General features: G+C 39.1%; 1 protein-coding gene across 3 annotated transcripts in view; it reads right to left on the reverse strand.

Annotated features, from left to right (window-relative positions):
- Positions 1 to 10,325: 10,325 nt before the first annotated feature.
- EXOC2 (exocyst complex component 2) overlaps positions 10,326 to 27,696 on the reverse strand; it is a 126,267-nt gene continuing 108,896 nt past the window's right edge. For all 3 annotated transcript variants that reach the window (XM_071553342.1, XM_071553344.1, XM_071553343.1), the window contains 5 exons: positions 20,855 to 20,910; positions 17,713 to 17,835; positions 15,444 to 15,505; positions 13,616 to 13,675; positions 10,326 to 11,903 (listed from right to left, as the gene is read on the reverse strand). In XM_071553342.1, coding sequence (XP_071409443.1) covers positions 11,810 to 11,903; positions 13,616 to 13,675; positions 15,444 to 15,505; positions 17,713 to 17,835; positions 20,855 to 20,910 — 395 coding nt within the window. In that variant the 3' untranslated portion in view covers positions 10,326 to 11,809. The remainder of the gene's footprint in view (positions 11,904 to 13,615; positions 13,676 to 15,443; positions 15,506 to 17,712; positions 17,836 to 20,854; positions 20,911 to 27,696) is intronic.

The raw sequence follows: 27,696 nt of genomic DNA on the forward strand, positions 1-27,696 counted from the left end.
TGGGGAAAGACTTGGCTGCCTGGGCAGCATTCCCCACCCTCCTTGGGCACCAAAGGGTTCTCTTTCCCCAGACTGGAGCGGGGAAGGTGTCCGTGGACTGCTCACCAGGTATGACCTGCACCTGCCCTGAGGACAGCTAGCTAACTCGCTCTGCCTTATGCTTTCTGACTCATCTCCATCACTTTCCTGCACATCTTTCTCTCCTTCTCTTCCATGAGCTGCCTTTGTGTACTTGTTCCTATTTTCCCCTTAATTGCTACTGCCTGGACTGCCACTGGGAAGGGTGAGAAACAGTAAGGAGTCCCATTCCCTGGAATGAGAAAGCACAAGTGCCTCCAGAAATGCAACCTGACCAGCACAGCCCTCATAGGCAAGTGAGAGAGTGAGAAGACATTGGATATGTATTGGAGACTGTGGGCCCAGGCCACTGGGACTGTACCTGGGAGCAGCCAATGCTCATCAGGGAAGGTTCCAACACGGGAATGGCAGCACCTCAGTATCCTCAGAGGTACTCAATAATACAGTGAGCACCAAAACTCTCCCTCACAAGGAAAAAGTGATGCAACTATATATGATAAACTGTTGCACACAGTCCTTTACATCGGTCAGGATAATAGTCTAAATGGCACACAAGCACACCAGGTAAAACTAGCAACTCTTCACTCTCTAACATCAATCTGCAGACTCACTGCCACAAAGTGTTGCTGAGGCAATAACTCCCTCTCTATATGGCTGATGGGAAGGGTGTAGAGGTACAACAAGAGGAAAAACCATCTTAATGCAATCTTGGGCAGGTTGTAAGAGCTGCAGGGAAGCTGAAACAGAATCTTCCACAAGGTAGGCAGGAAGGACAGATGATGATCCATAAAACTTACTCCTCCTCATACTCAGGAAGGCATCATGCTTTTTTAGAGCTTGAGTTTTCATGCTGTGGGACAAACATAAAAACAAAAGGCTGTGTGTTTTTGTCTGTGAGAAGGGATAGATCTACTGAGGGACAGGTTTGAAGCAACTGAGTCTTTGTGCCCCCCTATCCCTTGCTGGCATTGTGCTCACCACACATCCTCTTCTTTCCCAGGGTCAAAATGACACAGTTTCAAAAGTCACATAACAGAGTGTGTAAAACAGATTCCGTTTTGCCAGAGAGAAAACCTGTCTTATGCTGAAGCTGTGATTGAAATGATGTATTGGTGAGAAGTGCAATTTTTTTTTTTTTTAAAGAGAAGACATTGTCACTGCAAAAACCCCATGTAACGCCCCCTACAATAAATCAAATAGATTAAAAAACCCCTTCTCAATAAAAAAGCAAGCAGGACACATGAAGCACAGAACCCAAAAGGACCAACCAATCTCAAATCTCTGATAAAAGGACAGCAACTGGGTTTTAGTGGAACATGGTGAACTGAGTAGATGAAAACCTAAACAAAATGCAGATATGGGAAGCATGAAAAAAACACACAAAAACCCCAAGATGAAGAATCGGAGGAAATTAGCACTTGGAGAGATCATTCCAAAAAGCCCAACATTTTGTGGTGTTGCAAGTCTCTTCAGGTGATGCCCCACCAGCCCAGTGTGTCTTTGTTCCCCTTCCTGCCCTCTGCAGCATGACAAAAGCACAGGAAGGATGCTCAATGGCAAATTGGCCATCGGCCACTTTCAAAGGGGAGTCATTTAGTGACACTCACTCATATTTGTATAAGTTGAAACAAAAAAAAAATTCACAACATTGGTAAAACAACAGACTTATCTTGAAAACACACTTCATCTTAGACCTGGCTGATGGGAAAAACACCCTGTTACAGAGAATGTGACATTATGAATACTGATAACAGCTCCCAGCAAGCCTCAAACATCTATTTCTAGATGAGTGTTGACCACCATGTGGTCAGTCGTGGTGACCATATCAGGTACAAGTCTAATTATTACAGTCCTAGTGTTGCATTAGTTTTACTTTCCTTAAACATAGGCATGTATGGGGGGAGGGGATGTGTATTCGACTCACCTCTCATTTCTGTAGCACAATGGAGACCAAAGCTGAGACCAAAATCTGTGAACTGTTCAACCCAAAGTGGTCAACCTGATAAAAAGGCTCCCCAGAAAGGCGGAACCCTTTTTGTCAGTGAGTGTTTATCACTCTCCGTCATTGGTAAAAGCCAGCTAGTCAGACTTAAGGTCATAAGAAACAGAGGAAACCCACAGGATTTCTTCAGTTATTCGAGTGACATGCTGCTCCCCGAAAGGCTGAGAAAGCTTCTGAAGACTGAATAGCTTTTCATTCATGAGAACTGGGTTGGTTTCTTGTTTGTTTGTTTGCTTGTATTTGGGGGCATTTTTTTCTTTCTTTTTTTTTCCTTTTTAACCCGTCTTGCAGATAAAACTCGACACAATTCACCGCAGGCAGGAAACCTTGGAGGGTGCGGTCTGCTGGGTAGAGCAGAGGCCCAGGGCTTTGAGTATCTCACTTCCAACCCTGCCATGGGTACTGACTCACTGCTGGAGGTGAGTCACCTCCCTGCTCTGCATCTCCTGGGGAGATAGATGGGACAACTCTTCTCTTAAAGATAGTTAATGCCAGGCACATGATTTTGGAACTGTCAAAGCTGATGGGCGGTGTCTCTTGGCTTTCACAAGTTCTGGTGTTCATCCATGCAAAATACATTAGAAGTCAGAGATCAAAGGTCCAGTGATACTAGAAGCTACACTTGATTTGTAAAATGAGTTTTCAGTATGCACATGGATTGCACATGAGGCTGGCAGTGGAGTGAGAGCAATGCTGCCTTCACTGTAGCATCAAGCATGGCTTGTCATGTATCAGCCAACCAGGTGCACCATGACAAGGCTCAAGAAAGACTTTCAGGTTCATGTCTATGCTCTTGCATGAATGTATGTGACCACAGTGGAGGCACCAAGGATGATCACATGCCAGGAGGGGAGCCTTGGGCACTTTGTCCCACCTCAGGCAGGGCTGCTCTTGACCCATCCAGCTCTAGACCACATGTTCCTTGTCCCTACCCTCTTCCTAGCACCTTGTATTTTGCAACCATTTGCTCAGTGATTTGGTGCAACTGATGATGAATTTGAGGCAAAGGTGGAAGCCTGGGCCAGGGTGGCAATGCAGCAGTCTCAGAGTGATGAATTGAAGTGTTTCCAGCTTTGCAATGCCTCAGTCATGCAGCAGAATCCATTATGAACACTGTAAGCACATTCTGCACCTTAACAAGGTCAAGAGCACATAAGCTGCATGAAGAGGCACCAACACAAGTTGTTGGGAGAAGTCAGAAGCTCATCTTTAAACAATCCTCAGCCACAACACTTCATCAGTCTTCGAAATTGAAATGATCTTTACTTGTTCTCAGTTCTCACTCTAGGCAATGGAACACCACTTTGCTCCTTTCTTCTGACCAAAGAAATCTTGAATTCATAGATTCAGTGAGAATCATAGAATGAAAGGCACCTTAAAAATCATTTAGTTCCAACATCCCTGCCATGGGCAGGGACACTTTCCATTAGACCAGGATGGTCAAAGCCCCATCCAGCTTGACCTTGAACTCTTCTAGGGATGGAGCATCCAAAATCTCTCTGTTCCACTGCCTCACCATCCTCATGGTAAATAATTTCTTCCCAGTATCTCATCTAAACCTACCCTCTTTCAGTTTAAAGCCATTTGCCCTTGTCCTATCACTACACGCCCTTGGTAAGAAGTCCCTCTCCAGCTCTCCTGCAGGGCCCCTTTAGGTACCGCAATGTGCTACGGAATCTCTCTGGGGCCTTGCCTTCTCCAGGCTGAATGACCCAACTCTCTCAGACCATCTTCACAGGAGAGGTGCTCTCAGAGGAGCGCTCTGATCATCTTTGTGGCCCTCTGGATGTGCTCCAACAGGTCCATGTTTTTCTTATGTTGGGGACCCAAGAGATTAACACAGCACACCAGGTGGGGCCCCATGAAAGCAGAGCAACACCCCTCACCCTGCTGCCTACGCTGCTTTTGGTGCAGCCCAAGATGCAGTTGGGTTTCTGGGCTGCAAGTGCACGTTGCTGGAGCTTCTTGCCCACCAATTCCTTTCTCCACAGCGTAAGTCATGGGAATCAGGACTCCCTACCCTAGCACAACCTACAGCAGATGGGCTGAGACATGGCTGCAAAAGGCAAGAGAGGACACACAAAATGCAGGGTCCTCTTCCTGCACATATACTCTACCCAGCATTTTGTCTTAAGACCCACACTGTGGGGCTTCTGGCTTGTAGGAGGGCACCAGAGTTGCTCAGCTTTAGGGCTGTAGTTATGTTTCAGGTGGGAGCTGGATGCCTGTACCTCATCATCAGCACTCAACTGTGGGCAGAGTCAGGCAGGCAGAGTCCCACCTCCCCCTGCCCCTGCCAACACTACAGGAAACAGGCACTGTGTTGAGGAACTGCAGGCACAGGCAAGGAGAAGCCATGTGGCACTCCTGCTCTTCAACTGCTGCTTTTTGCCTACATTCCATCTTGGGTGTCAAAATCTGCTTGTGGAGCGGAGTGTAGAAAATGTTAGGATTGGTACTGGAACAGTAAATACACAAGTTCTGATGTGCTATGAAATGGGTCCCCAGTTACATTCAGGAGACTGGACCAAAGTACGGATTAACACAATTCAGATGGGGCTGTGTAATGAGCACTCTCAGGAGGAGAAATGCACATACACAGAGAATGTCTAGTGCTGGCACACAAGGCCCCAAGGGAGCCGAGTGTATCAAGGTTTATAAAGACATTTAACATTCACATATGTGGGACCATAAGAAAAATTGTGTATTTTGCTCATGAGCTAATCCATGAGCCACCTGGGTTTGTAAAGCTGTCACTGACTACATGAGCTAAAAATCAGTTTTCCTGTTTGACTAAACACTAATAATAACCCCAAAAGGTCAACCTGGGCAATGCTGCAGCACAAGGGCAAAATGTGCTTGTGAGAGATGTCTTCTTCAGAGACTGTACCAGAACTAGTCCAGCTTTGTGGGTGATTTTGGAAATTTCAAAATGTAGAATGGATTTTATTTCTTGTGAGACCGAACATTTTGCTGGCATTTGTTTTTACTCAGTTTTGTAGCACTTTTAATTACTACAGAGAATCATCTCACCTTCTGCACCCAGGTATCACCTTCTGCTCCCCAGCACGGATAGATGGAGCTGTCTGAAGAGGCAGTGATGGAGATTCCCTTCCCTGCACACGCTGCATGAAAGAGAGTTACAAGAGGTGTCTACCAACATTTTCTATCCCAATGGCTCAGAGCATTCTGGTCTCTCAATTTATTTTCAAACCTATGCCTGCCCATACCTATGTCAGGGTCTAAAAATAAGCAGCACCGTTAACATTTTGAATTTTAATTATCTACTGAATATCTAAAAAGATAAGCTGGAACGGGAAGCCCCTCTGTGAACAGAAGTACAATCTAGTTACATGAGTGAAATTTATCAGAAAAAATGAGTAATGAGGAGTGAGAAAGACTGTCTCATTTTGCTAATTTTACTTTATAAATTATCTGATTTGACATTCTGTGCTGAAAAATCTGCTTATGAACCAAGAAAAGTGAGGCATGTGCTCCTCTTGATTGAAGCAGAATCTGTAGCCACAAAAATTTTGCTGCATTAGTACTGCAGCACGAAAACCCGTGCCACCAAAATGAAGACTCTTGTGGCTGTTTCTGGATCACCATGTATTCTGAAATAACTGGGTGTACTGGGATTCAGGTTTAGTCTAGAAGGGCCTCTGGTTATCTGCAGTCACATCAGACCTGCAGTAGTTTCACCACACAGGTGTCATCAAGGCACAGAAGCATTAAACATAAGTTCTCCTCTACTCTACTTGCAAGCCCAAGCCCATTTAAGGAATGAAGGAAAAGACAATTCTGAATCCCCACCTTGTATTTAATGCATTTTTCATTAACTATATTGAGACTATCAGCCCGTTTTATTTGTGTGCTTTTGCCTGGGACTGGCAATGAACTTTTACTATTAAAGTTATTTCAGAAGAAAGGGTGCCAGAATAGGCTATAAAACTAAGCATGTGTTAATAGCATCTGTTACAAATAAGGCTGGATTCAACTTTCCATTGTCTTACTCCTTTTTCCTCAAGTTGCTTAAATTTTCCAATTCAAATCAAATTTGGCTGAAAATTTCCCTTACTTGGTCTTGATCTCAAGGAGGGCTGCTTGCAGGAGTCATACAAAACCTATTACAAGCCTTTAAATAGTGAGACTATAAGAGAAAAGGAACTCAGATATCTTCTTGGATGTTCAGACTAGGAGTAATTAGGGGCAAAAAGTACTGCCATTTGATCCCCTCAGATTCCCAGAGCAGATCTGTTAGTGCTGCTGCTCCAAAAGCAGCACTTCCCTTGCTGTTCCGTGCAGCGATAAGTGTTGCAAACTCTACTTAAGTTACTCACCAAGACACATTATTTTGAAGGACTTCAAGGTCACATTGATAACTCTCCAAAGGAAAGCCCCCTTGGGTTGTCCAGTAATACTGAAAGGAGTATGTAATTTACATGATAAACACCTTATTCTGAAATAAATAAACCATTTGGAACATGTTCTCTTAGTATCTTCATTAAAGACAAGCTTCTAGAGCTCTGAAGCGCAAACAGCACAAGAGAAATGGAGCTGAATTGCCCAAATCTCCTTTTTTTTAACCCTTGGCAGCACTATATAAAAACAGAACTTAAAAAAGGTAACGACAGAAATGGCTATCATGTTCTCTTAAGAAACTGTGTTTCCTGTTACTCCCAGTTTTCCCTTTCATTTCATGCCAAAAAACTCTAGTAAGTGATGTAAAGTCAGAAAACAGGCTATCAACCACAGGAAGCCAAAATACTCTTAACACTTAACACAGCTTGTGCAAAGTTAATTGTGCTTATAATTAACCATCTAGCCTTTTTATGGCTTTAAGAATGTTGAAAGAAACAAGTGCCCTGTGCTAGCACTGCAGCAGCAGTCCTAACTACAACCAACCTAAATGTGTGCACACTCCATACTAACATTTTATACAGAAGAACAGCAGAACTGCTAATAAAGACACAGCAGGTAAATTGACCCATCTCTTCATCACTATATAGACAGGTTGGAATGTAACTAGGGACAAATGTTCAAGCAGGATTTTTTGCTATTTATCTTTTTATCCTTGAACTATAAACACACTAGATTCTCTTCTAAAAATTTCTGAAGTGAATTTACAATAACTTTTACTTTCAGATGAGGGTAGTCACCCAGAACTCCTACAGTTGGAAGGCTAGATGAGAAATGCTAAAATGCCAAAATTCTATTTGAAGTCTATCATCACATTTAAAGAATTCCCAAATACTTCAACCTACTGCAAGCCGAATTAAAATCATATTTGTGTCTTACCAGTTAAATAATGCTGTTGCCTGTAGACAGTAGTCAGATTATTAGTAACTCCTGACTGATGCTAAAATTTTTAGTGCCATGCAGGAACTACAATTCCTAACAATCAGACTGCAGATGCTATATATCCTCAGAGGTCCCTCCTTCTGTCCCTGGATAAGATGCACATGATCAGTGAGATCCAGAGAGCCAAAGGTTGACTGTGTTAAAGATCCAGATATGATTTATGAATCTCTGGCTTCAGCAGGAGCACTGCATTCAATGTCCAGTTTCAATGTGTTCTGATGAGGTTAAGGATCTTTTCCTTCTAATTTTTAATAGATATTATAGAATGAAGAAAGCAAAATAGCAGTTATGTTTACAGTGTATAAAACATGTAAACCCCCTCATTGCTAGTGAGTCCAGACACCTGTTTGGAAACAAAGACCAGTACTTGCACCCATTGGTACAATCAATATTGTACCCCTTAATATCCTCAGGAAAAGCACAGCATTTCAGGAGTATTTTAGCTGGACACATCCAACGATGCTGGCTGGAGCTGACGTCAATATTGTCTGGCAGCAGGTTTGAAAGTATAAATCCCCTGTTGTAGCACTGTCTCTGATGATTGTGTGTAACCAGGGCAAAAGATTCTTGAAGTTGTCTTCTTCACAAGGCCAAAATTCTATCTAGGAAACTTCAATCTTCTACCTTCTCTTGGATTAGAAACAGCAAATGTCTATCAGTACATTCAATGTTAAAAAGGAGTTGAATTTCAGTACCTTCAATGTTAAAAAGGAGTTGAATTTCAGTACACTCTATGTTAAAAAGGAGGTGAATGGGTGAATTTTTTTATGATACATTTATATCCTAGGGCTTTGTATAGCTGTGTTAGACTTTTCCAAGTGAGGGACTTTCTGCATGTCTTTTAGTAGGTTCAGCAGTCAAAGATCTTCATGAAATTATTCTGTTGTGATTTTTTTAAACATTAGTTGCCATTACACCTTCCTTTATATCAACAATCAGTTCTTATTCTTGGTTTCCTTGGGTTTTTTTCTGAACATATATGAGTACTTTTAACTAAAGCAGAATCAGAATAAGCAATAATTATGTTTACCTTTTCTTTTCAGCCTCGTGCTCTGTGCAGTGTTATGCTAGTTTTCATGGGCCTATTCTACCTGCATCTCACTACTTACCAAGAGAGGAGGGAAACATGCAATTACTTCAGAAGTGTTTCCTTAGTTCTGGATGGCAACAATGGGTAGAAAACAATCTCACCTTCAGCATAAAATACTTTCTTCAGGGAGATGCAATAGCTTTGGCACAGTTTGAGAGACTGGACCTATTCTACATGGCAATAGTCACACGTTACTGCTGCAGCCAAACTGCTGCTGCAAAGCAAAACTCTACACCACAGATTTTGTATGTCCCTCTCTGTTGCCATACAGTGACATTTAACTGGTCAGAGTCCTGGTCTTTTTATGGAACCAGAGGAAGATGAAAGGGGGTTAGCACACAGAATACAACCTGCTCGATCCTCAAGCCATCTCAGGTCTACTCTTACCCTTGAAATTCAGCACAGGCAGGCCATGTGGGGGGACTATGGTTCTTTTTATATTATTAAACTAAGTGGCTTTTAATAAGTTCGAGGAAGGTGTTTGACAATGATGCACTAAGAGCACATCTCATTAAGATTTTCTCAAGAATATCAATTTAAAAAACATTTGGTGAGAATGAGCGGGATTTCTTCATGCTTCATTGGTTCATGTTACTTATTTGATATATTTCATTAACACCCAGATAGGTAATGACTTTTCCCTATTTTCTTCTGTAATTTTACTGAGGGATTTAAATACTTTTTCTGTGTTGTTCCCCAATTACATTGATGCTGCATTTGTGTTTTATTTCCTCTTTGCCTACCTCTTGGACTACTCATGACTATCAAAGCAAATGTCAAAATATAGTAATATCTCCAGAGGCTGAGTGTCTCATCACAGCATAATATGGTTGAATTTTCCTGTAAGTCTTTACGTACTTCTAGTAAGATAAGTTTTACAGCCTTATTGCTTCCTAAATTCTTCTTTTACATGAGAAACAAAGTTCTATAGATTATTTCAACGACAATATTTTTTCCAGTTTGTATGCATTTTAGATTTTTCTAGAGGTTCAAAGGTCATATAATAATTCAAGCTATTTTCTCTTGTACTGTTCTCAGCATTTACCTTGCTTTAAATGTCAGAGCCCTTCACTTCTGTTACTTTGATTTCCTTGCTGTCTCCCTTCTCTACAAGCCATAACTGACTCTGTATTTTCATGTGGTCTCCCCATCTTTTTCCACTTCTGATAATATTTTTTAAACTTAATTGTACCTTTCAACAGTTGTTTTTTTTTTTTTTTTGCAAACCCCACACTGACCACTTCTTGATTTTTGTAATCTTCTTTGCAGAGGAACAGCAGCCTGCTGTACACTGATTACAAAGTCTCAGCAGTCCCAACTCTCCTTCCACGCACAGGGATTCCACTACATCCTGTTGCAGCATGATGGTCACTGACCTCCTTAATCCACCAAGTGGATTTATTGAAATACAGTGCTCTGACTTGGTTGTGAACACTTATTTCATATCAGTTTTGGCATTTGGAATTCAAGGAATATTCTGATTGCTTACACATTATTCTTGGTTGCTTCCAATGAGATGTTCTGAAACGTAAGTTACTTTAGAGAGAGGCAACAAAACAAAACTTTGACTTCAGGTTTTAACGACAAGCAACAAGGGGTTGTAATAAAACATGAGTAAGAGAATGATATTGCAATAAATTACTCTGCCTGAATATATGTTAGTTCAGTACAGATGACAGAATATGTTTTCAATACTTAGAACAGGTGTAATATGAATGTAGAAATTGTACACTGTCAAAATTCGAAGAAATCACATTTCTTGGAAAGTGAAGAATTCAAGAAGAGCTTATGACCATATTTCTTAATATTTTATTATTGTGAAGTGAAATCTTTTACAGAATAACTTGATGACTATTTCAGTTAATATCAGCAAGTGAGACTATAACCAGCTTGGAATGGACAACATTTAACAAAACAACGTTGCTCCAGGTATTTAATGATAATGACATACATTGAAGCTTCAAACATCCATTCAACATGCTGTTACTACTTACAGTGTTTTTTAATAAGTAACTACACGTCCATCAAACTGTCTTCCATATTTCATATTACAGGAGCTGTATGCTGTATTTCTAAAGCATGTAATTGAAGAGGCAAAAACTGAACTTGGCAAAAGAAACATCTGACATCAAAAAATTGTTTGAAAACTGTGCACAGTTTCTAAAATATCTTACTCAAAATGACTGTAAATACTGAAAGAATATATTATTACTGCATTATTTACTTCCAAGCCATAATTTCAGTTATAAAATCAAACCCACTTGTTACCCCCCCAAAACAATGGCAAAAAATTTCTTTTCTCCTGAATCCCTACTCTCCCCCATCCAAATTTGGTAACTGGTGGTAAAAGAGGAAAAGAGGACTGACTAACAAGAGGAAGACAGTGGTAGTAAGATTGTAAGAACAAGAAAAAACAAGAAGGAAGAAGCAAAATAAATGACATCTTGTGATCCTCGTTACTATGTGAAAGGCTACTAACTATTCTACTCCTTAACACCAAAGAATATTTTACTTGAACATTTTTTTCTACTAATCTTATACACTTAGAGTGCTTTTCTGTTGATTGCCAATGAAAGCAGAGCTTATTTCAGATGTGAAGGTTATCATCAATATTCCAAAAGAAAGAAGAAACATGAGAGGCAGTGACAAGTTTAACTTAAACAGAAGCAAGAAAATAAAAGCCTCACAAGAAATCAGACTTCCAAACACTAAAACCATAGATGATAACAGAAAGAAAAAAAAAGTGATAATTTTTAAATGCAAAAGAAGCAATGTACTTAATATGGTATCTGGACAGTTATTAGTCAGCTCTGGGGCAAGGCTTATTACATACTACTCAACACTTTATAGAAGTTGAGCATTCCAGTCACTTCAGTATCACTCTACATCTAGAAATTAACAGATTGATACACTGAACAACATGAGTAATACTCAAATTTAAGGTGACATTTGCTAAAAATACCTTTTTAATGTATTTTTAACAAATGAAACTGAGACTACAGAACACCAATGAGTATTTCTTCATGAACAAATGTATGTAAACAAAACCGACTTAATTCCCTCCACAGAATGAAATACAGTAGACAGAAAACAATTTAACTGAAGTACAAGAGAACAGAAGTCTCACTCTGCAGGACACCCCATACCATTACTGTAAGAGTTGTATCTCAATCGATTTTTCAGTGAAACTCATTTTGTTTTCTTCAGTCTTCAAAGGAATTGAAGCAGTGCAGAAAAAGAAGAGTGATGTTTAAGCACATTTGTCTGCATTGTGTTGTCTATGTTTTCATCATGGCTGAGGAGGAAGCTTGAAAACAGGTCAGCTGCAAGTGCATGCTGCTTTTGAATTTGTTAAGTAACTCTTCCAGTAACCTATAAAAGAAAAATAATTACAGCTTTGGGAGATTTTGAAAAGTTTTGGCTATTCTGTCTGTGGCTTCAAGTACATTGTCTGCTTAAATAAAAAAGGCCTAAAATTGGATCTGTTAAAATATCTGAAGAGTATAGATATTTAGAACTACACTAAGTGTGTCAGGGTCATCTGTGGCCACAGGAGGACTTAGACACAGAGATTTTATCAAGATCATAAAATTGCCCTTTATAGGCTTTCCTTCCAGATAAAGATCATCATCTTCAGAGGTGTAGGAGCAATGGTATTGTTCAGCCTGTTGTATAAAATATTTAATGTAACAGATGCACCAAGATGTTTTACAGTCCTGGCTGTGTGTTTTATTTTCTTCAGATTCTAGGGAATACTGTGATCTCTGAACTTTCTGCACTATTTCAAAAACAAGCTGTATAGGGTAGACATGTATCACCTGAACTTTTTGGCAAGCTGCGGTTATTGAACAGCCAGTAACAGAAAAAAAACCCCCAAACTAGCCCAAGAATGCCAATTTAAACCACAAAAATCAGTATCTGCTTCCTCAGCAGGTCCTCTGGAAGATGATAATGTCGTCATTTAGCATTATAATGATGATTGTTAATGAACAGACATAAACAGCTCTCAGTCAGTGCACAAATACATGTAGATTACAATGAGCTGCCTGGAACAATGACAACTGTTGTGTAATGATCTGGGAAACAGAACAAGTTTTGCACTGTTGAGGGCTCAGAACTCTAAGGCAGATGTAAAAATTACACAGCTCTTGATTCTCACTTGTCTCATGAAGCTCAGAGGCTTGTGACTAAGTGAAAAAAAAAATTCTACAGGTGTTTTGGAAATTCTGAGTTGAAAGAACTCTCCTTACTCAAAACTGATTTCTAACTTCAGCAAAGCATAAGAGCTAAGCAATACAAGGAGATATCTCCAGACTTCTTGTGGCTGGTGAAGAGTAGGTTTGCATAAACAGACAGCAGACACCTGGAAGAAGGCACAGGCCACAGACCATGGGCTGCACAAACTGTCTCTTTATATGTCTACAGAATATTCTAAATTCTGACTGCTAAGTGTGAACTGATTTGATGCAGGAAAGTACAACAAAACCAACCTCAAGTTCAAACCATCTATACTTATACTACTATACTCCTTACAAATATGTCCTTACAAATACTACTCTTTATTAAGCTAGGCTTACAAAACAGACTACCAAAGACTAGGCTGCATGCAGCAAAGCAGCTTAGTTGTCAAAGGTGGCTAAGGGGGAGAAGGAAGAACCCAAAACTCCTCCTCCTGATGTTAAGAAAGAATCGCAGACCATTATTTGTTTTTAAAATGAAACAGACCAGTTGAGTGTTCCCCATGTTTCAGCTGGCAAGAGCCTGGACTTTGTTCTTGGTCATTTTTTATTGCTGCTAAATTCATAATGAACCTCACAGAAACTTTAACAAGAAATGCTAAAACAGACTGAAATTACAAGATAAAGACACAGCTACATTGAACTGATAAGACTAGGATGGGCAAGCAGCGTATTCCACAAAGCCACCGGCTCTTCTATGTAATTTAATAGGCCACAAACAAGGACTTGGCTTATTCTTAACTATGTCCAAAAAGGCTTCTCTGCAGTTCCAAAGTTCTCTTACAAGAGTAAAAAGCAATGTCTCCAGAAACAGAAAAGGAGACAAGAAGGTGTGACTGTACTCACTTTCTGTCAGTCCCACTAGAGAGTTGAGGCAAGGCTTCCAAAGCTTGCTTAAAGCTGGATCTGCAAGGAAAACAAAAATACTCGTATTCTACTGGTACAAGTCTCAGCATTCACAGTTTATCTCTATAAATCCTATGGAGAGATGCTGTATTTTATCCATTTTTTTCAATAAATTGACAAAATATTTACCTGAGACCTGATATTTACATGCAAATTGAACAAAAAGTAGTTCTTCTGACATTCCTAATGTGATGCAAATCATACATCAACAGGAAATGTTAAATCAGCAGCTGATTTAAGACTGTGCCTCACATCCTGGGCTCTTCAAGAATTAACAGATAGTTGTCAGCCTGCCTTCGGCCTCAAACTGAGTGGCCATAAGTGTATGAAGAACAGATAAAACACTGATTTTAGCTTTCTGTGCTCAATAGACAGGTCACAGTATTCTCCATTACAGAAGGGAGCCGACAAAGAGAATTACAGTAGGTTTGCACTAAGGTAATGTAGATTATAGAATAATTTAGGTTGGAAGAAACACCTGGAGGTCTTCAGGTCCAACCCTGCCCTCAAAGTAGGCCCAGTTTCAAAGTTAGAGAAGGTTTCTTTGGGGCATTATCCAGTCAAGTTTTGAGTAGCTCCAAAGATGGGGTTCCCAGCCCTTCTCTGGGAAACAGATGTGGAACAGAAATGCAGGGAATGATGCAGAACCCGCACATAGGTACAATCTTGTCAGCAAAGATTATGGTGACTGCTGGCAACTACTACTAGTGACATGTCCAGGAATGTAAAGGTCTCTATGAAGCTCCAGTTTTCATGGTTCACTGTTCTTTGCCCCATGATGATTAGAGACAATGTAATTTACATTTTATCCAACCAGCCAGTGACAAGTAGGTTTTTTTTAGAGGCCAGACCTTCACGATAGGGAAGTATTTTGAAATGGAATGCAGTGACACCACAGGACACTATCTCTGACACTATGAAGGCACATTAGACCCTCAAGCCCTGCAATGTCTCCTACAAACTGCTTCTTAGGTATGATGGCTAAATGTCAATCTGCAGTGCCATGCAATGCTAATCCCCAGAGAAGTGTAGGTAAATAAAATAATGAATGAACCCGTCCATATCCAGTCCCCAACACAATCACCTAGAAATGTCAGTCAACCAAAACTGCTGACAGCTACCATAGCCTGTTCTTACATGCCTTGACTGCATCAATCACTGATGCTGCTCATGCTTTTTCTTCTCCCGTGTGAGCATGTCCCACGCTACTCATCTTTGGTCCTGCACCTCAATGAGATACGATAAATTGCTCAAAGGCCTTTTGAAGGCTTTGATTCGAAGAAACAGTGTGAAGCTGAATTCCCTTTCCTTGATTAGGTGTGTGGAGAAGGCATGGGGTATTGTATAAGCCTGTGGAGAGCCCTAATTCTCCATGCCCCTATAAGGGGACCCTGCCAGTGTCTGGTTTGTAACCTCTCTCATGCCTCTGGCAGGTTATTTCTTAGATGCCTTATGAGATTACTCTGAAAAAATGGATAAAACTCAGTGACATCTGCTTGTGTCTTGCTTTAGCAGCTGTACTGCTGTTAAGAAGTGCTACTTTTTTGAGTGGCAAATACCGTCTGAAAATTCAAGTAAAAACCCAACAAACTATTTCCTCTGAACTGACAAAACCTTGCTAGTCATCTGTTTTTCCTATATTTACCTAGTAGATCACAAATTCTATTTGAAGCAAAATTTCTTAATTCTTAACTTACATTGTGTGTTTTTGCATGTTTACCAAAGATTCAATGACATTGAAAAAAAAAGACAATACAGCACATCTTACTTGCTTTCAGGTGTTAGGTATATGGCCACGGTGTCTCTCAATGCACAGATTTCAAGTTTTGCCTAAAGACAGAAATACAAACACTGAAACAATGACACAGTGCCCTTTCATCAAGCATATACCAGTATACCAAAGGTTCACCTTTCTGAGAGGCAAATACTATTGCATGCTGGAGTTGTAAGCAGCCTGAGCTTTTAACAGTTTATTTCCTGTATTTTTTGTTGCCACGCTGCTATGCCAGAAGATGCTAAAAGGAACAATTTCAGACTTTTGATTCAAGTCAAACTGTTTGCACGGTCGCTATGTAGCAGTCTGAAAACACTGGTTTGTCCCTCAGTAACAGCAATAAATCTTCAGTTCTGTTCCATCTGTACTGTGATAGAAAGATACAGGGATGCAACCTTAATTTTTTTTTGGTGATAATTAAATACAGTGACCTTAACTTCTTACAGCATTGCCTGGCCAGGGAAGAAGGAAACACAAGAGCATAAAAATCTGTCAAAACACATTTTATTCTTGGTTCTTCTGTTGAATTTATTTTTTTCCATCTGATGAGGAAGTAGAATGATTGTACTCTGTTTCTTGTCTGTCACCTGGTGGGCACACAAGCTTGAAGATTTTACCCCTGCACAGTTACTGTGTTTAGGTATTAATTTTCACTTAGGCAAACTATGGTGGAGAATGAATTCCAATATTAAACAAATTTTGCAGATCATCGTTTAGTCTCATCACAACTTTATGCAAAATAGAAACATTCGGCAAATGATCATTAAACAATCTCATTAAAAAAATCAAGTGAACTTCATAAAAATTCACATTCTGTTCTTGTTTATCATAAAGATAAAATTTAATCCAGCTAGACATTACAGTAACTGATCTACATTTAGACACAACTAATATGATACTAATCATCCAAACCAAAACTTTTAAAAATACAACACAGGCATCTAATTCCAATTCTAATGAAAGGTTTTGGCTTTTAGGTATTTCCCTTATCTCTCCCCTGGGTAGAAAGTCAGCTAAGATTTATGCTTTTTAAGAGCCAAAACCAAACACAATACACCCATCAATCTTACACTTTTTCTCACCATAGAATATTTCACCTCTTTTTGCATAGTGCTCAAAGTTCAGCATTCTTGGAGTTTTTGAAGTCCTACATGTAAGATTTTGGAGTCTTTGCTACATATTAGGAGATAGCAGTACCACAGGAAAGCGTCACATTCTCAGGTACTGCAGCCTCAATAAACCTGGTGGAAGGGTGAAACCTGCAAAACTGTGGGTCATGAGGTGTGGGAATACAGACTGAGACTTGATGAGTATTTTTGATAAGCCTGATGAGGCTCAGATCACTCCTGCACTGTCAGATAGGATTTTCTGTGTTCAGAGGAACAGAAAACGACCATGAGTGACAAATTTACAGTAAGGAGAGAAAATCCTTTCAATTAGGAGTTTAGGCAGCAAGGTCTTCCAGTGGGTTGCTTAGTCAAAAGAGATACATGGATATCTTTGTTGCTAGTCATTGATTTGGTTTTAGATAGAGTCAATCTTATTTGGCTGTGATCTTCCTACATTAATTGTCTATCCAATGCCATTACTACCAGGACCTGGAAAACAAGGCTTGCAACTGGATAATTACTTTCCCATCATGATTCAAGAATGCTGTAATGTACAATGAAATAGGGAGCTTGCTCTTCTGTTACAGCCATAGCAATCATTGATTTGAAGGGATTTTTTTAAAAAAGTGTTTTTCTTAAGAGTCCTTTAAAGCTTAGCCAGTAGCAAGTACATCTACGAATCCAGCTGTAAATGAAGAAAGTGGTATAAGAGAATCTGTTCTACCCACGCTACAACTAATGTAGAAATAGCACAGCAGACAAGTGGCCAGTTCTGCAATGACTTACAAGATCCAACTGCATGTTTTCAAGATCTTTAAATCTCAAAATATAAAAACTCTGGTTTTTTCTTTTAAAGTAATTTTTTATGTCAGGCCAAAGACAGTATTCAAACAGATATATTATGATGCTTTTTATCTCACAGGATAAAGGTAAGCCTTTTGTGCTGTCTGACATAAAGACAACACTAAAAGGTAATCAAACCCATGAACCAGTATCCCAAAGGGTATTTATCCATAAATATGAAATAGGTTGTATACTTAATCCTTTTTATCTCCTTGCTTTCCCTGCTACAATGAATCAAACAAATATACAGATTATACCTCTGTCTGTTACCTCTAGATTCAGATGTGTGACTGTACAAAGTATTCAGGTACCTGTAAAGCTCCATTTTTGCTGAAGGATGAAACACATTGCATCAGGCGACTCAGCTCTTCAGAAACAGCTTCTACAACCCTTGACATTACACGAGGAACTAAGTCTTTGGAAATGGTAAACACCTGATTTTTATGAAAGAAGAACTGTGAGCACCATAGCTACATTAACAGAAATATTTTCTATAGTAACATTTCAATAAAAAACATTAAACATTTTGACTGAGAAGACCTCTTCATTTTATTAATGGTCAAAAAACCCCAAAAGCAACTAGAATATGAAGGATGTCTTGTGATGCTTGCCTTGCACTTTGACCAATCAACTCTGTTAATAGCAAAGTTAGCTCTGTGGTATGTGATGACAACAACCTTCTTGCAATGCCAAAAAGCAGCTAGACTTCAAAATATGTGCTTCTGGCTGATGGATGCAGATAAGTCAAGTGCTTGTTGTGTGGCTGACTGACACAATTATACATTCAGCTACTTTTACCCATATATTTTGCTATTTCTTCTAGTTTCCCTTGTTTTTACCACTCTCAAATGTCTTCACGCTTTGTGGCAGAGAAAAGCATTTGAAAGGCTTTGGGAGTATGAGGCATCAATGGATTTTCATTTAGATTCTGTCACTGCCACCATTTACTGGATTCCTGGTAAAAACATTATACCTTACTGGTCTTCCCATGGATCAAGACCATCTTTTTAACTGCTTATTTATATAACTTTTCAAAGTGGTACTTGGATCCTCCTTTTGAGGTTTAGAATAGCAATTACAACACAAAATAAAATACTAAATCTATGCTTGAAGGAAAGCATGAAGAAACTAATTTTTATTTAAGGGAACTTTAAGGAAGCGAGAAATTGTTGGGGAATTAAAAAAAAAAGTATGATTTTTCTACAGAGAATTGGGGAAAAGGCAGGCCAAGAGGCTGGAATATAGGAGGAAGTGAAATTATAGGTTAGACACACCAAACTTGTGTCAAAACTTACAGGTGATGATAAAGTAGCACTAAAACTGCATAGGGCTGGGAGAGGGGGTGACACAAGGAGCTGAAGATGAGTGCAAGAAGGAAAATGAACTGCATGAAGTTTTCAAACACTTTCCTGATTTTTCTTTAAAATGGTATAAAGAATTAAGTAGTGGAATGATTTTTTTGCTAGAATATTTTTGCTCTACGCAAGGTTTAGATCTAATGTCTGATAAGGAAATGTAATGGACAGAAGATGCTAATACACGTGTGTAAAAATAAATTAAAGGAGTGAAAAAAAAGAAAGCAAGATTCCTATGCAGTTTTCAGTGATTAAATAAGGAATTATGTCTCAGGGATTTCACAAGACTGACTATTCCAAAAGGCAAGTGTCTGCAATAGGTGAAGTAAAAAGATGAAATATATGTCACCCATCAGCTGTCACCAGTGCTGGTTCCAACAGGCAGGTTGTTTTCACTTTTTTGGGTCAAAACAGCTAAATAAGTAACATACTTAGCTAAACAGTAAGAAAAAAATCAACCAGTAACGATCTGGAAGGGTGTTATCTTATTCAGCACCAAACATTGCTGAGCAATTCAGCACAAACATACCAGGAATGTGCCCAAAGATCTTCTACTGAGAAGAGAATATTTGTGCCTGCAACGAGCACTCTTGAAGTTACTTTACAAGATCCAGGAAAAATAATTCTCAGCAAGGATGAATCATCACAAATGTGCAATAAGAAGTCCTTATTTTGATTTCAGCTAAATTTAAATTCAAAGATAGAGAAACAATTTTCTTTCCACCTCAGTCTATCCTCACTGTTCATCTGATGGTTAATTTTTGCTGTTTCAAACTACAGAAACTTGCAGCTTTGCTAACTAAACCTAACCCAGACCCAGCTTACAGATTTTCACCAGTGGAAATGGGAGTTTCATCTTGACACACATTTTCGAATTTCTGTAATATTTCACATCTAGAAATTCATGAAGCAATGCTATTTGGGCCAGAATCAGTATCGGTCTCAATGAAGACAGCGAGGCAGTGCTGCAGCATTTTAATGACTATTCATGTTTACAAGACTAGCTCAGTAAGTCACAAATGCCTTTGAATGTTTTAAAGCAAAACCTCTAATTTTCCTTTTAATTGATTTCCACTGCACTGAAAAACAACATTAAAAATGATTATCATGTTGGAATATATTTTTGGTGCTGCTTATTCCCTCATCTGGAAGCATTTGGTGCGATACTTCCATGAAAGTGCTTCTGCAATATTTTACTCCTGAAATTGTATCAAAAATACTGCAAGTCGTATTTGAAGTTTCCTGAAAATATTTTAATTTATAAGAATCTTTGTAATTTAAGAAGAAATAAAATAAGTAGAAGTCTCAAGTGAATCTCATCAGATTTTAATCAAATGGGAAAGGCAGAGTAGCTGTACTTGTAGCATTTTGAAAGGCAAGAGTGATATTACTACCAAAGCTTTTGCCAGGAGCAACAGTAATCTATTGACACTTGATTAGAAGAAAGGAGCATGTAAAACAGGCTCTAATTTAAAGTACCATAGAAAATACCTCCATATTATCACAAAAGGCTAAATAACTGCAGCTCCTCCAAGTTTACTATGTTAAAAATATTATTTTAATATGCACTTCCTATTCTAAGCTGTTACCTAAGTGTTTCAAACACTATTTGTGTTGTACAGACACTATAAAACTTTTCTGGGTTTCTGTTTTCATTGTATGTGCAAGACTGACATATATTTGCTTTTCATTCTGAGTGGCATGTGTTGAACATTTCTTTCAAGGTGAAATATAAGTTCATTTACATATGTTGTGGAAAATAAAGTTAATCAGAGAAAGTGAACATCATAACCAGCTCTATATCTATATATTATCTGCATGAAAAGGGAAGAATTAAGCTCTAGAATTTTGCTTTCCTCTTTATCAGATAATGGAAACAAAAAGGTGTAATGGAGTGTTAGTGAGGATAAACAGGAACTGCTCATCTCCTGCCCGTAAAACAAGTTAGCAGTTGTGTAACTGGTTGGCTAAACCTAATCCAAAACACTTATACCTATAATAAAGACACTTCAATAGAAGGGTGAAAAACCCTGGTGAAAGCCAAAATCCATGAAATCATATGAATGTAAGCATGAAGCAATCTAAAGTTTTTCCTCACCTCTGCATGCACAGCAATGATATTCACTAATGCTTCTTTCATATAGTTTCTGACACCTGAAACAAAACATACAAAACAACTGATTACTTTTATTCTGTTGTCTCAACAACACCATGACATTCTACTGTTCAATACTGTACTTTTTATTTTCATTTTTTACTACCACTTTTGCAATCAGAAAGAGAAAGTTCCATAGCCACACCACCAGTCTATTTCCTTTTTCAAATCAAATGGAGAAAGGCACATTTCCTTACAGCAAAAGGTTAAAAAAAGCCAGTAGGTTCCTGTTTCAGTATTCTTCTTCTCTGGCAACCTAAGTTCACCAAATTTGCAATTTAATCAAAACCTAGCATTATTAAAAAATATATTCTGGATGTGTTGCTAGAATACACCTATCATGGCACAGTTTAGAAAGTTCTATAAAACAGGGAAGAGATTATGTTTGTGTAACATTCTTCAAGAAGACGTCACTACTTTATCAGCTTTTCTATCTGTAAATTATGATTATGGATAGAAATAGTAAGGACCCTTTTTTCTCTGAAAGTGGTTCAGAAGGTATTACTCATGGCAGCTTATAGGAGATGTCATGCCTTAGTAGAAATTTCCTTTTGGGGAGGGTGGAGAAGTCAAATAAGCATTTTATCTGTTAAGCATATGAAATGCTGTCAATTTATACTAAAAGTAAATTCTAAACAGAACATCCAGCAGGGTGTGCTTTAGTTGGGACAGGCTCTTAGTCCCCCTATGCTGCTGTAATTCTGATGTAACTTTCCAGACTTGCAATCCAGTTGTCTTAGATCCGAAGAAGGTAAAAATCTAGAATTGCCTCATTTGTTTTTCTGGCTACTTCACTTTGTAGGTGAAGGAAAATCAGAAAGCATTAAACTCATTAATGTATATATAAATGCTGGAAGTGCAAACAAAGCAATGAGAAAGGGTCAGTGATCCACATGACCTCAACTTCTGATTTTGATTACAAGAGAAAGTGCAATGACCCCTTCAATATATTCAATTGGCAGTAAAACACCAGAATCATGGACAAAGACTGGTGACACCACACAGCTGAGAGATCACAGTGTGCTGCTATAAAAATTACAAAGTGAACCTTTAATCAGTTCATCTTACTTACTCCACCTTTCCTCAGATAACCCTGATGCAGCTACTTAATCCTGCTATAAAAGACAGCTTAAAAGGAGTTACCAGAGAGCATCAAAATGAGTTATTTGTGGGAGAATGGAGTGTTGTCTCAGAACTACCATCTCAGTCATGCTCATTTTTTTAACCATTGGTCCCATAACTTGCCTCAAGACCCAGGTTAGAGGCACTTCCTGGAGGGCATTATGAGTCTCCTGTTGGAAGCAAGGGAGCTTGGGGAAAGTGGAGGGAGAGATGCCAAACAGCAGCTCGTGTTTCAATGCACAGTCAGGACACAGCTGAGCTCTGCACCCAGGCCTGTGTATCAAGGCAGTGTCTGTGTCAAAAGTTCATAGTGAAGAGGCAAACGTCAAGGATGACTTTACTGCTCTCACTAAAAGCAATTTAATCTCTGAACACATAGAAGAATTAGGACCTTTTTAGAAGAAATGTTCTACTTTCACTCTGGAAGAGGTTCAAATAAATGAGAAAGGTAAAGAAAAATACAAGCCCCACACGTTCTGAAACATCTCTAGTGGGTTTTTTGCTATCTTTATTCTTTGCCTTGAAAAATCTCAGTAATTTTTTCCATTTAAATTAACTATCAAGTCCAACAGGATTGTATACTAGGCTGCAAACTTAAATTTTCTTTTTATCTTTGTGATTTTTTGCAGCAAGAAAGTGAGAGAGTTATAAAGCAATACCGGATTTTTAATGAAACTAAATTTCTTTGTCGTGCCCTGTAACCTTGCAAAACAAAGCAAGAATGTTACACACCAATACTTGAACCACACCAAAAGATCACAGGTGTATGTGGAAATGCAACACCCCCTTTCTTCTTCCTCTTCTACCGCCATCCTTATTTTACTTCACTCTGCCCCAGTTTAAGTTAATGCAGGCTTCATATCACAGAAGACAAAATTTGTATCACATCCCAGAAGCAAATACAATTTGACCAGACATTGAACACTGATCTGCAAATCACATCAAGAGGTGCATTTGGGAGCTGGTTTGCAGTTAACCTCAGGGTGTAAAGTGTTGCTTTAGGTCTGCAAATCTGTGCAGTATTCAGCTTCTGGCTGCCTACCAGCCTCATCTTGTGACAGTAGATCTTTCATGTGGAAACCGTGATTTTACTTTTGCACAAATGCCACACAAGAGCAGGACTTTGATGGTCTCCCTTCCCTACGTATACCTGAGCACCGACAAGGCACATTCCTTAGTTAATCAGAATCTCACTTGTGAGCCAAGGAGCATCTCTTTGTCCCAGCTGACTGTTCCCTAATGAAGCATTTTGCTCAAATTCTGCTACCACTGGGGAGCCATAAGGAAAGCACAGAGAGGGGCCCACTATGTCAAACTGAGAGGGCACTATGTCTCCTGCAGAGAGCCAGCCAGCAGGCTGAGCTGGGAAAAGTGTTACCAAGGAGGTGAGTGGAAAGCTGGAATGGATAAAGACTGAAGTGGGTGGGTTGTGTAAGAGGGTGATGTGGTTCCAAGGAAGAATACTCATTTCCCACCCATCCCACCAAAACTCCTGAGGTAGCGTGCCTCTTCTCATGCATTCATGCAACTTGGCTCAGGATAGGAGTTGCTAATTCTGTCTGCTGCTGCAAGCACCCAGATTAAACAACTTGACTGTGCTAGTACAAGTTGCCTATCAACGTTGTCTGCAGAAGCCTTCCATAACATATTTCTTAAAGAGTTAGTCACTGAGATGCCACAATTAAGTGCAGTCAATTCCTAAAAAGCCATGAAAAACTAGTGTCAGCAACCTTAACTCCAGGGGTTGAACACCATTGTCTGGTGGTGCACAGCTACGATGAAATGGTTATTCAAGTCTTCTAACTAAAGAGCTCAGAATGAATCGACTGAATGGAACTGAGATGGAACCTATAGTAAAAATGAAGTGAGATTAGCTTAGTATTGTGCATCACTAGCCAATCCCAGCTGTATAATAAAATTGTTAACTTAAACCTCAGTGGAAGGGCACAAGCAGACTATTTTATATTCCATCCATGGACCACATACAAGGACAAATGGGTGAACTGGGAGCTTATTTCTTGCAATCCAGTAGCACTAATTAGGTGTTCCTGACCTTTCATAGCAGGTTCAGTCCTGCTGTGATTGTTAGGATCAGGGAGCTCATCACCAGCACAAATATTTTCTCAGTTTCTTGGACAGGTTTTTCAATTTAAAAGCAGATAATTCAGCACAAACTGTGCAAAACTAAGCAGCTTAGAGACAGTTCATATATATGAAACTGTAGCTGCATTAATTGCAGCACCTACTAACCTGAAAGACCTTGTCTTGGTAAGCTAAACAAACGAAAGACAGAAAGAAGACACAATTGCACTCTGAAAATGCCAAGTTAGTGGAACCAGACAGGGAAAGAAGGGAGCACTATCTCAGCTGAAGAACAATACAAGTACAAGAAAGAAAGAAAGGTATAAATGAATTGAGCATCAGTAAATTTAGTCTGGGAATTATAGGTCACTGTGTAACAGGTTTGCTCTAACTATGCTATGAACTATGTGTTTTTGTGACAACCATTGCTGTCAGGGAGTCAGTTTCCTACCATCTAAAGAACATAAGTAAAAAGGGTATTTCCCCCCAGCCCTTCTTTTTGTCTTATTTGTGAAGGATTTTAATTTTTGGATGTGGAGACAAAGTCAAACATATCTGAATGTCAGGACCTGCAGGCACAGTTAATAACTGCACTATATTTTGAAAAATTACAATAAAAATATCCAATTTCTGATTTATATCACTGCATTGTTTGTGGCAGGCTTTGTTGAAGCAAAGTATTACTTTTCTGGAGTATGATTCACTGGAACTACAAGCAGTGGCATCCAACTGTGAATTTGTTGTGAAATTCATTTAAAAATGAAAAAATTCTGTCTAGAATAGAATTTTTGTGCAGCTTTCTCTACAACTGTTCAGCAGCCCACGCAATCACAGTTTTTGGGACACCATGCTGCCAGTCCTATTATATAGCACTGAAAGCTAATGCACCATATAACTGTAGGTTGCAACTATTAGGCTAATCAACTGAAACATAACATTCTTAAATCTAAAATACCTCTTATTTAGAATATTGAAGCACAAATACAATGCCTTTCCAGAGCTTCTGACAGAAATGTGTTAAAAAAGTCTCAACAAGCCCTTGCAATTTCTCTGAGGAAAATGTTATTATTCTGTTACAGCATAAATGTGTTCCACTCCCACTCTATTCTTAATACCAAAGACTAACTTGCTGGAATTCTAGCTGCTACCAACAAAGCCCCAGTATTGCTCTAAAGAAAAATGGATGGGAAGACTTAAAACATAAAAACGAAGGACAATTTCAGCCATCAACCATCACAATGGCAGACATTTAAATTTTAAAATAGCATCTTCCAATTTTGGACCCTTCACCGTATTTTTTACTGGAGAAATCTCTAACAAAACTATCCATTAATCTCCAGTTTATATCATCTATTAATTTTTTTTTACAACTTAAATGTGCCAGGTAGTCTACATTTACGAGCAATTTTAGCCAGACCGTAAAGCTGTAGCAAGGATGACTGTGTGAACGATGGGAAAAGCAGAAGGGAAAAAGATTTGTGGTTCCTAGGAGTAACAGAAATCAAGCTTTTAGCTTGCCCATAGAGGAGTCATTCATGAGATCTTCAGATAGTGCAGCACTTACTACCAGTTGTCCCACTTGTAGTTCTCAGAGATATGTTCCCCCAAGTACTTATATGACAGCGTTATGCTGTGAAACCTCCCAAGTGACTGAACAAGCATGCGAGAGCAGGAACTCCAATCCTAAAACACAGAGAGGCTACAAAAACTTGCAGGCACAAATAGAGCAAAGGTTGAACACACAGTAAAACTGAACCCACTGGGCTCCTTTTTCTGTGCCATTAGCTAACATAGGTCTTCAAATGTTCCCAGTCCCCCTACAGTGACTTAATAGAGAGAGTACTTGAGATTCAAACATTTTTAAGCCTTCTGCAGACACAAGGGTTCAAAGAATGAGCTGAAGTTCAGCTAGGACAACTAAAACACACAGGAAATTTTAACCCAGGCAGCCCAGGTTTGACACACTTTAACTCTTGTGAGACTGGAACCCCATTTGAGACAGACAACTGGGAAGGTAACCCTGCTGCCACCTGTCACTGAACAAGCTTTTCAGCTTACCTGTTGTGCAAAATAGAGAAGGGGGAGGTAAGTGCACAGAACTGTTTAGAGAAAGCAGATCATGTCAGCAGGTACCTCTGCTTATCAGTAGTAAACTAGACAAGAGGATGAGAGGCGATGAAGGGTGAAAAGGAAAGAAAAAAGTTTGTGCCAGATTCAGTCAAAGAGAACACAGTTTGACAGCGGCCACTCAATTTTATTTATTTATTTAAAAATAAAGCAAAGAAGACTGAATGGTTCTTAATATATTGACCAAGCTACAAGTCCTGTTTCAAGACTGAGTTGACTGACTTATTAGAAACTAAGACTCTGAACGACTGAAACAGAAGTGAGTGTTGGGCAGGCACAGAGTCACCAATTTAAGGAACAACAGAGATCATTCTGGACTCTGTAGGATGTCAGCACTTAACTGGGCAAGCAACTCCTGCTGGTGGAAGCAATGTTGCTTAGTGTTTCTGAAAAGAGAGTACTAAATTTCTTGGCCTTGAGGCTTGACCATGACTTGGTAAAGCTAGGAAAACTGATGTCTCGGAGTCTGAAATTTTGAATTTTAAAACACATGCAATTGTATGCAATATTTTTTACAATTTATTGTTCTGTTTGGTGGGTTATGCCAGTAACAGTCTGAAACATCTTTTTTTCCTGATTATTTTTTAATAAAAACTTTCCTGAAAAAATAATAACAAACAGAATTTGGTGATCCAAAGAGATTAATATTTTTCATACCTAGTTGCATAATATGGATTCTTGCCAGCTCCTAGACATTTCATTTGCTATGCTGATAGTAAATTCAGAGGAGGGCAAATGGAAAGAAAAGTATTTCATCTTCCCTGCTCTAAGGAGGGCACTGGCTTTTAAAATTTTTTGATATATATTCCTTACAGTTACATGACATCCTATGGCCAGATTTAACTGAATCAATATTGGGAATGTTAATCTCCAAGCTTCAGATATATCCTACCAAACATTACAGCAAGTCACACACAAAGTGTTTTGAACTGAGTCAGTTAAGCTCCTGCAGCTCTTCTGCAAGTTTTTAATCTGCTATATGAAACTGCTGGAAAAAAAAGCTGCACACATGATACTGCAGGTCGTTAATCAGTGCTGGGTAGTGCACATTAAAAAAGAAACTAATGAATGGTATCCACAAAGCCATGTAACTTCTTTAAACAGTCTGATTTTAACTGCTAAGTTTCCTCCAGGTTCAGGCTGCATTGCAGCTGCAATAATAGTATTTAATGCCTGATTTAAGTACAATTATCCTAGCACAATTTCCAGTGTGGTCACATTTTTTTCCTCCTTGCAACTCCTGTTACAATAGCAGTACTACAGGTCTGCAGGATACCTTGTTGAATGGTGGGTGATTATCTGCATGTCTGCAGCTCTTGAGAAGCCAGACTGTGCTCTACAACACACCAAGTGAGAACTGTCCTGCCCTATGCAGTCCACTTGGGAATTTCAAGATTAGATGGATGCCTCCTGACTAACCAAACTGCACAACACACCCCACAGAATTTCACTTT

The sequence above is a fragment of the Pithys albifrons genome, chromosome 4 (genome assembly GCF_047495875.1).
Source record: "Pithys albifrons albifrons isolate INPA30051 chromosome 4, PitAlb_v1, whole genome shotgun sequence".
Lineage (NCBI taxonomy): Eukaryota > Metazoa > Chordata > Aves > Passeriformes > Thamnophilidae > Pithys > Pithys albifrons.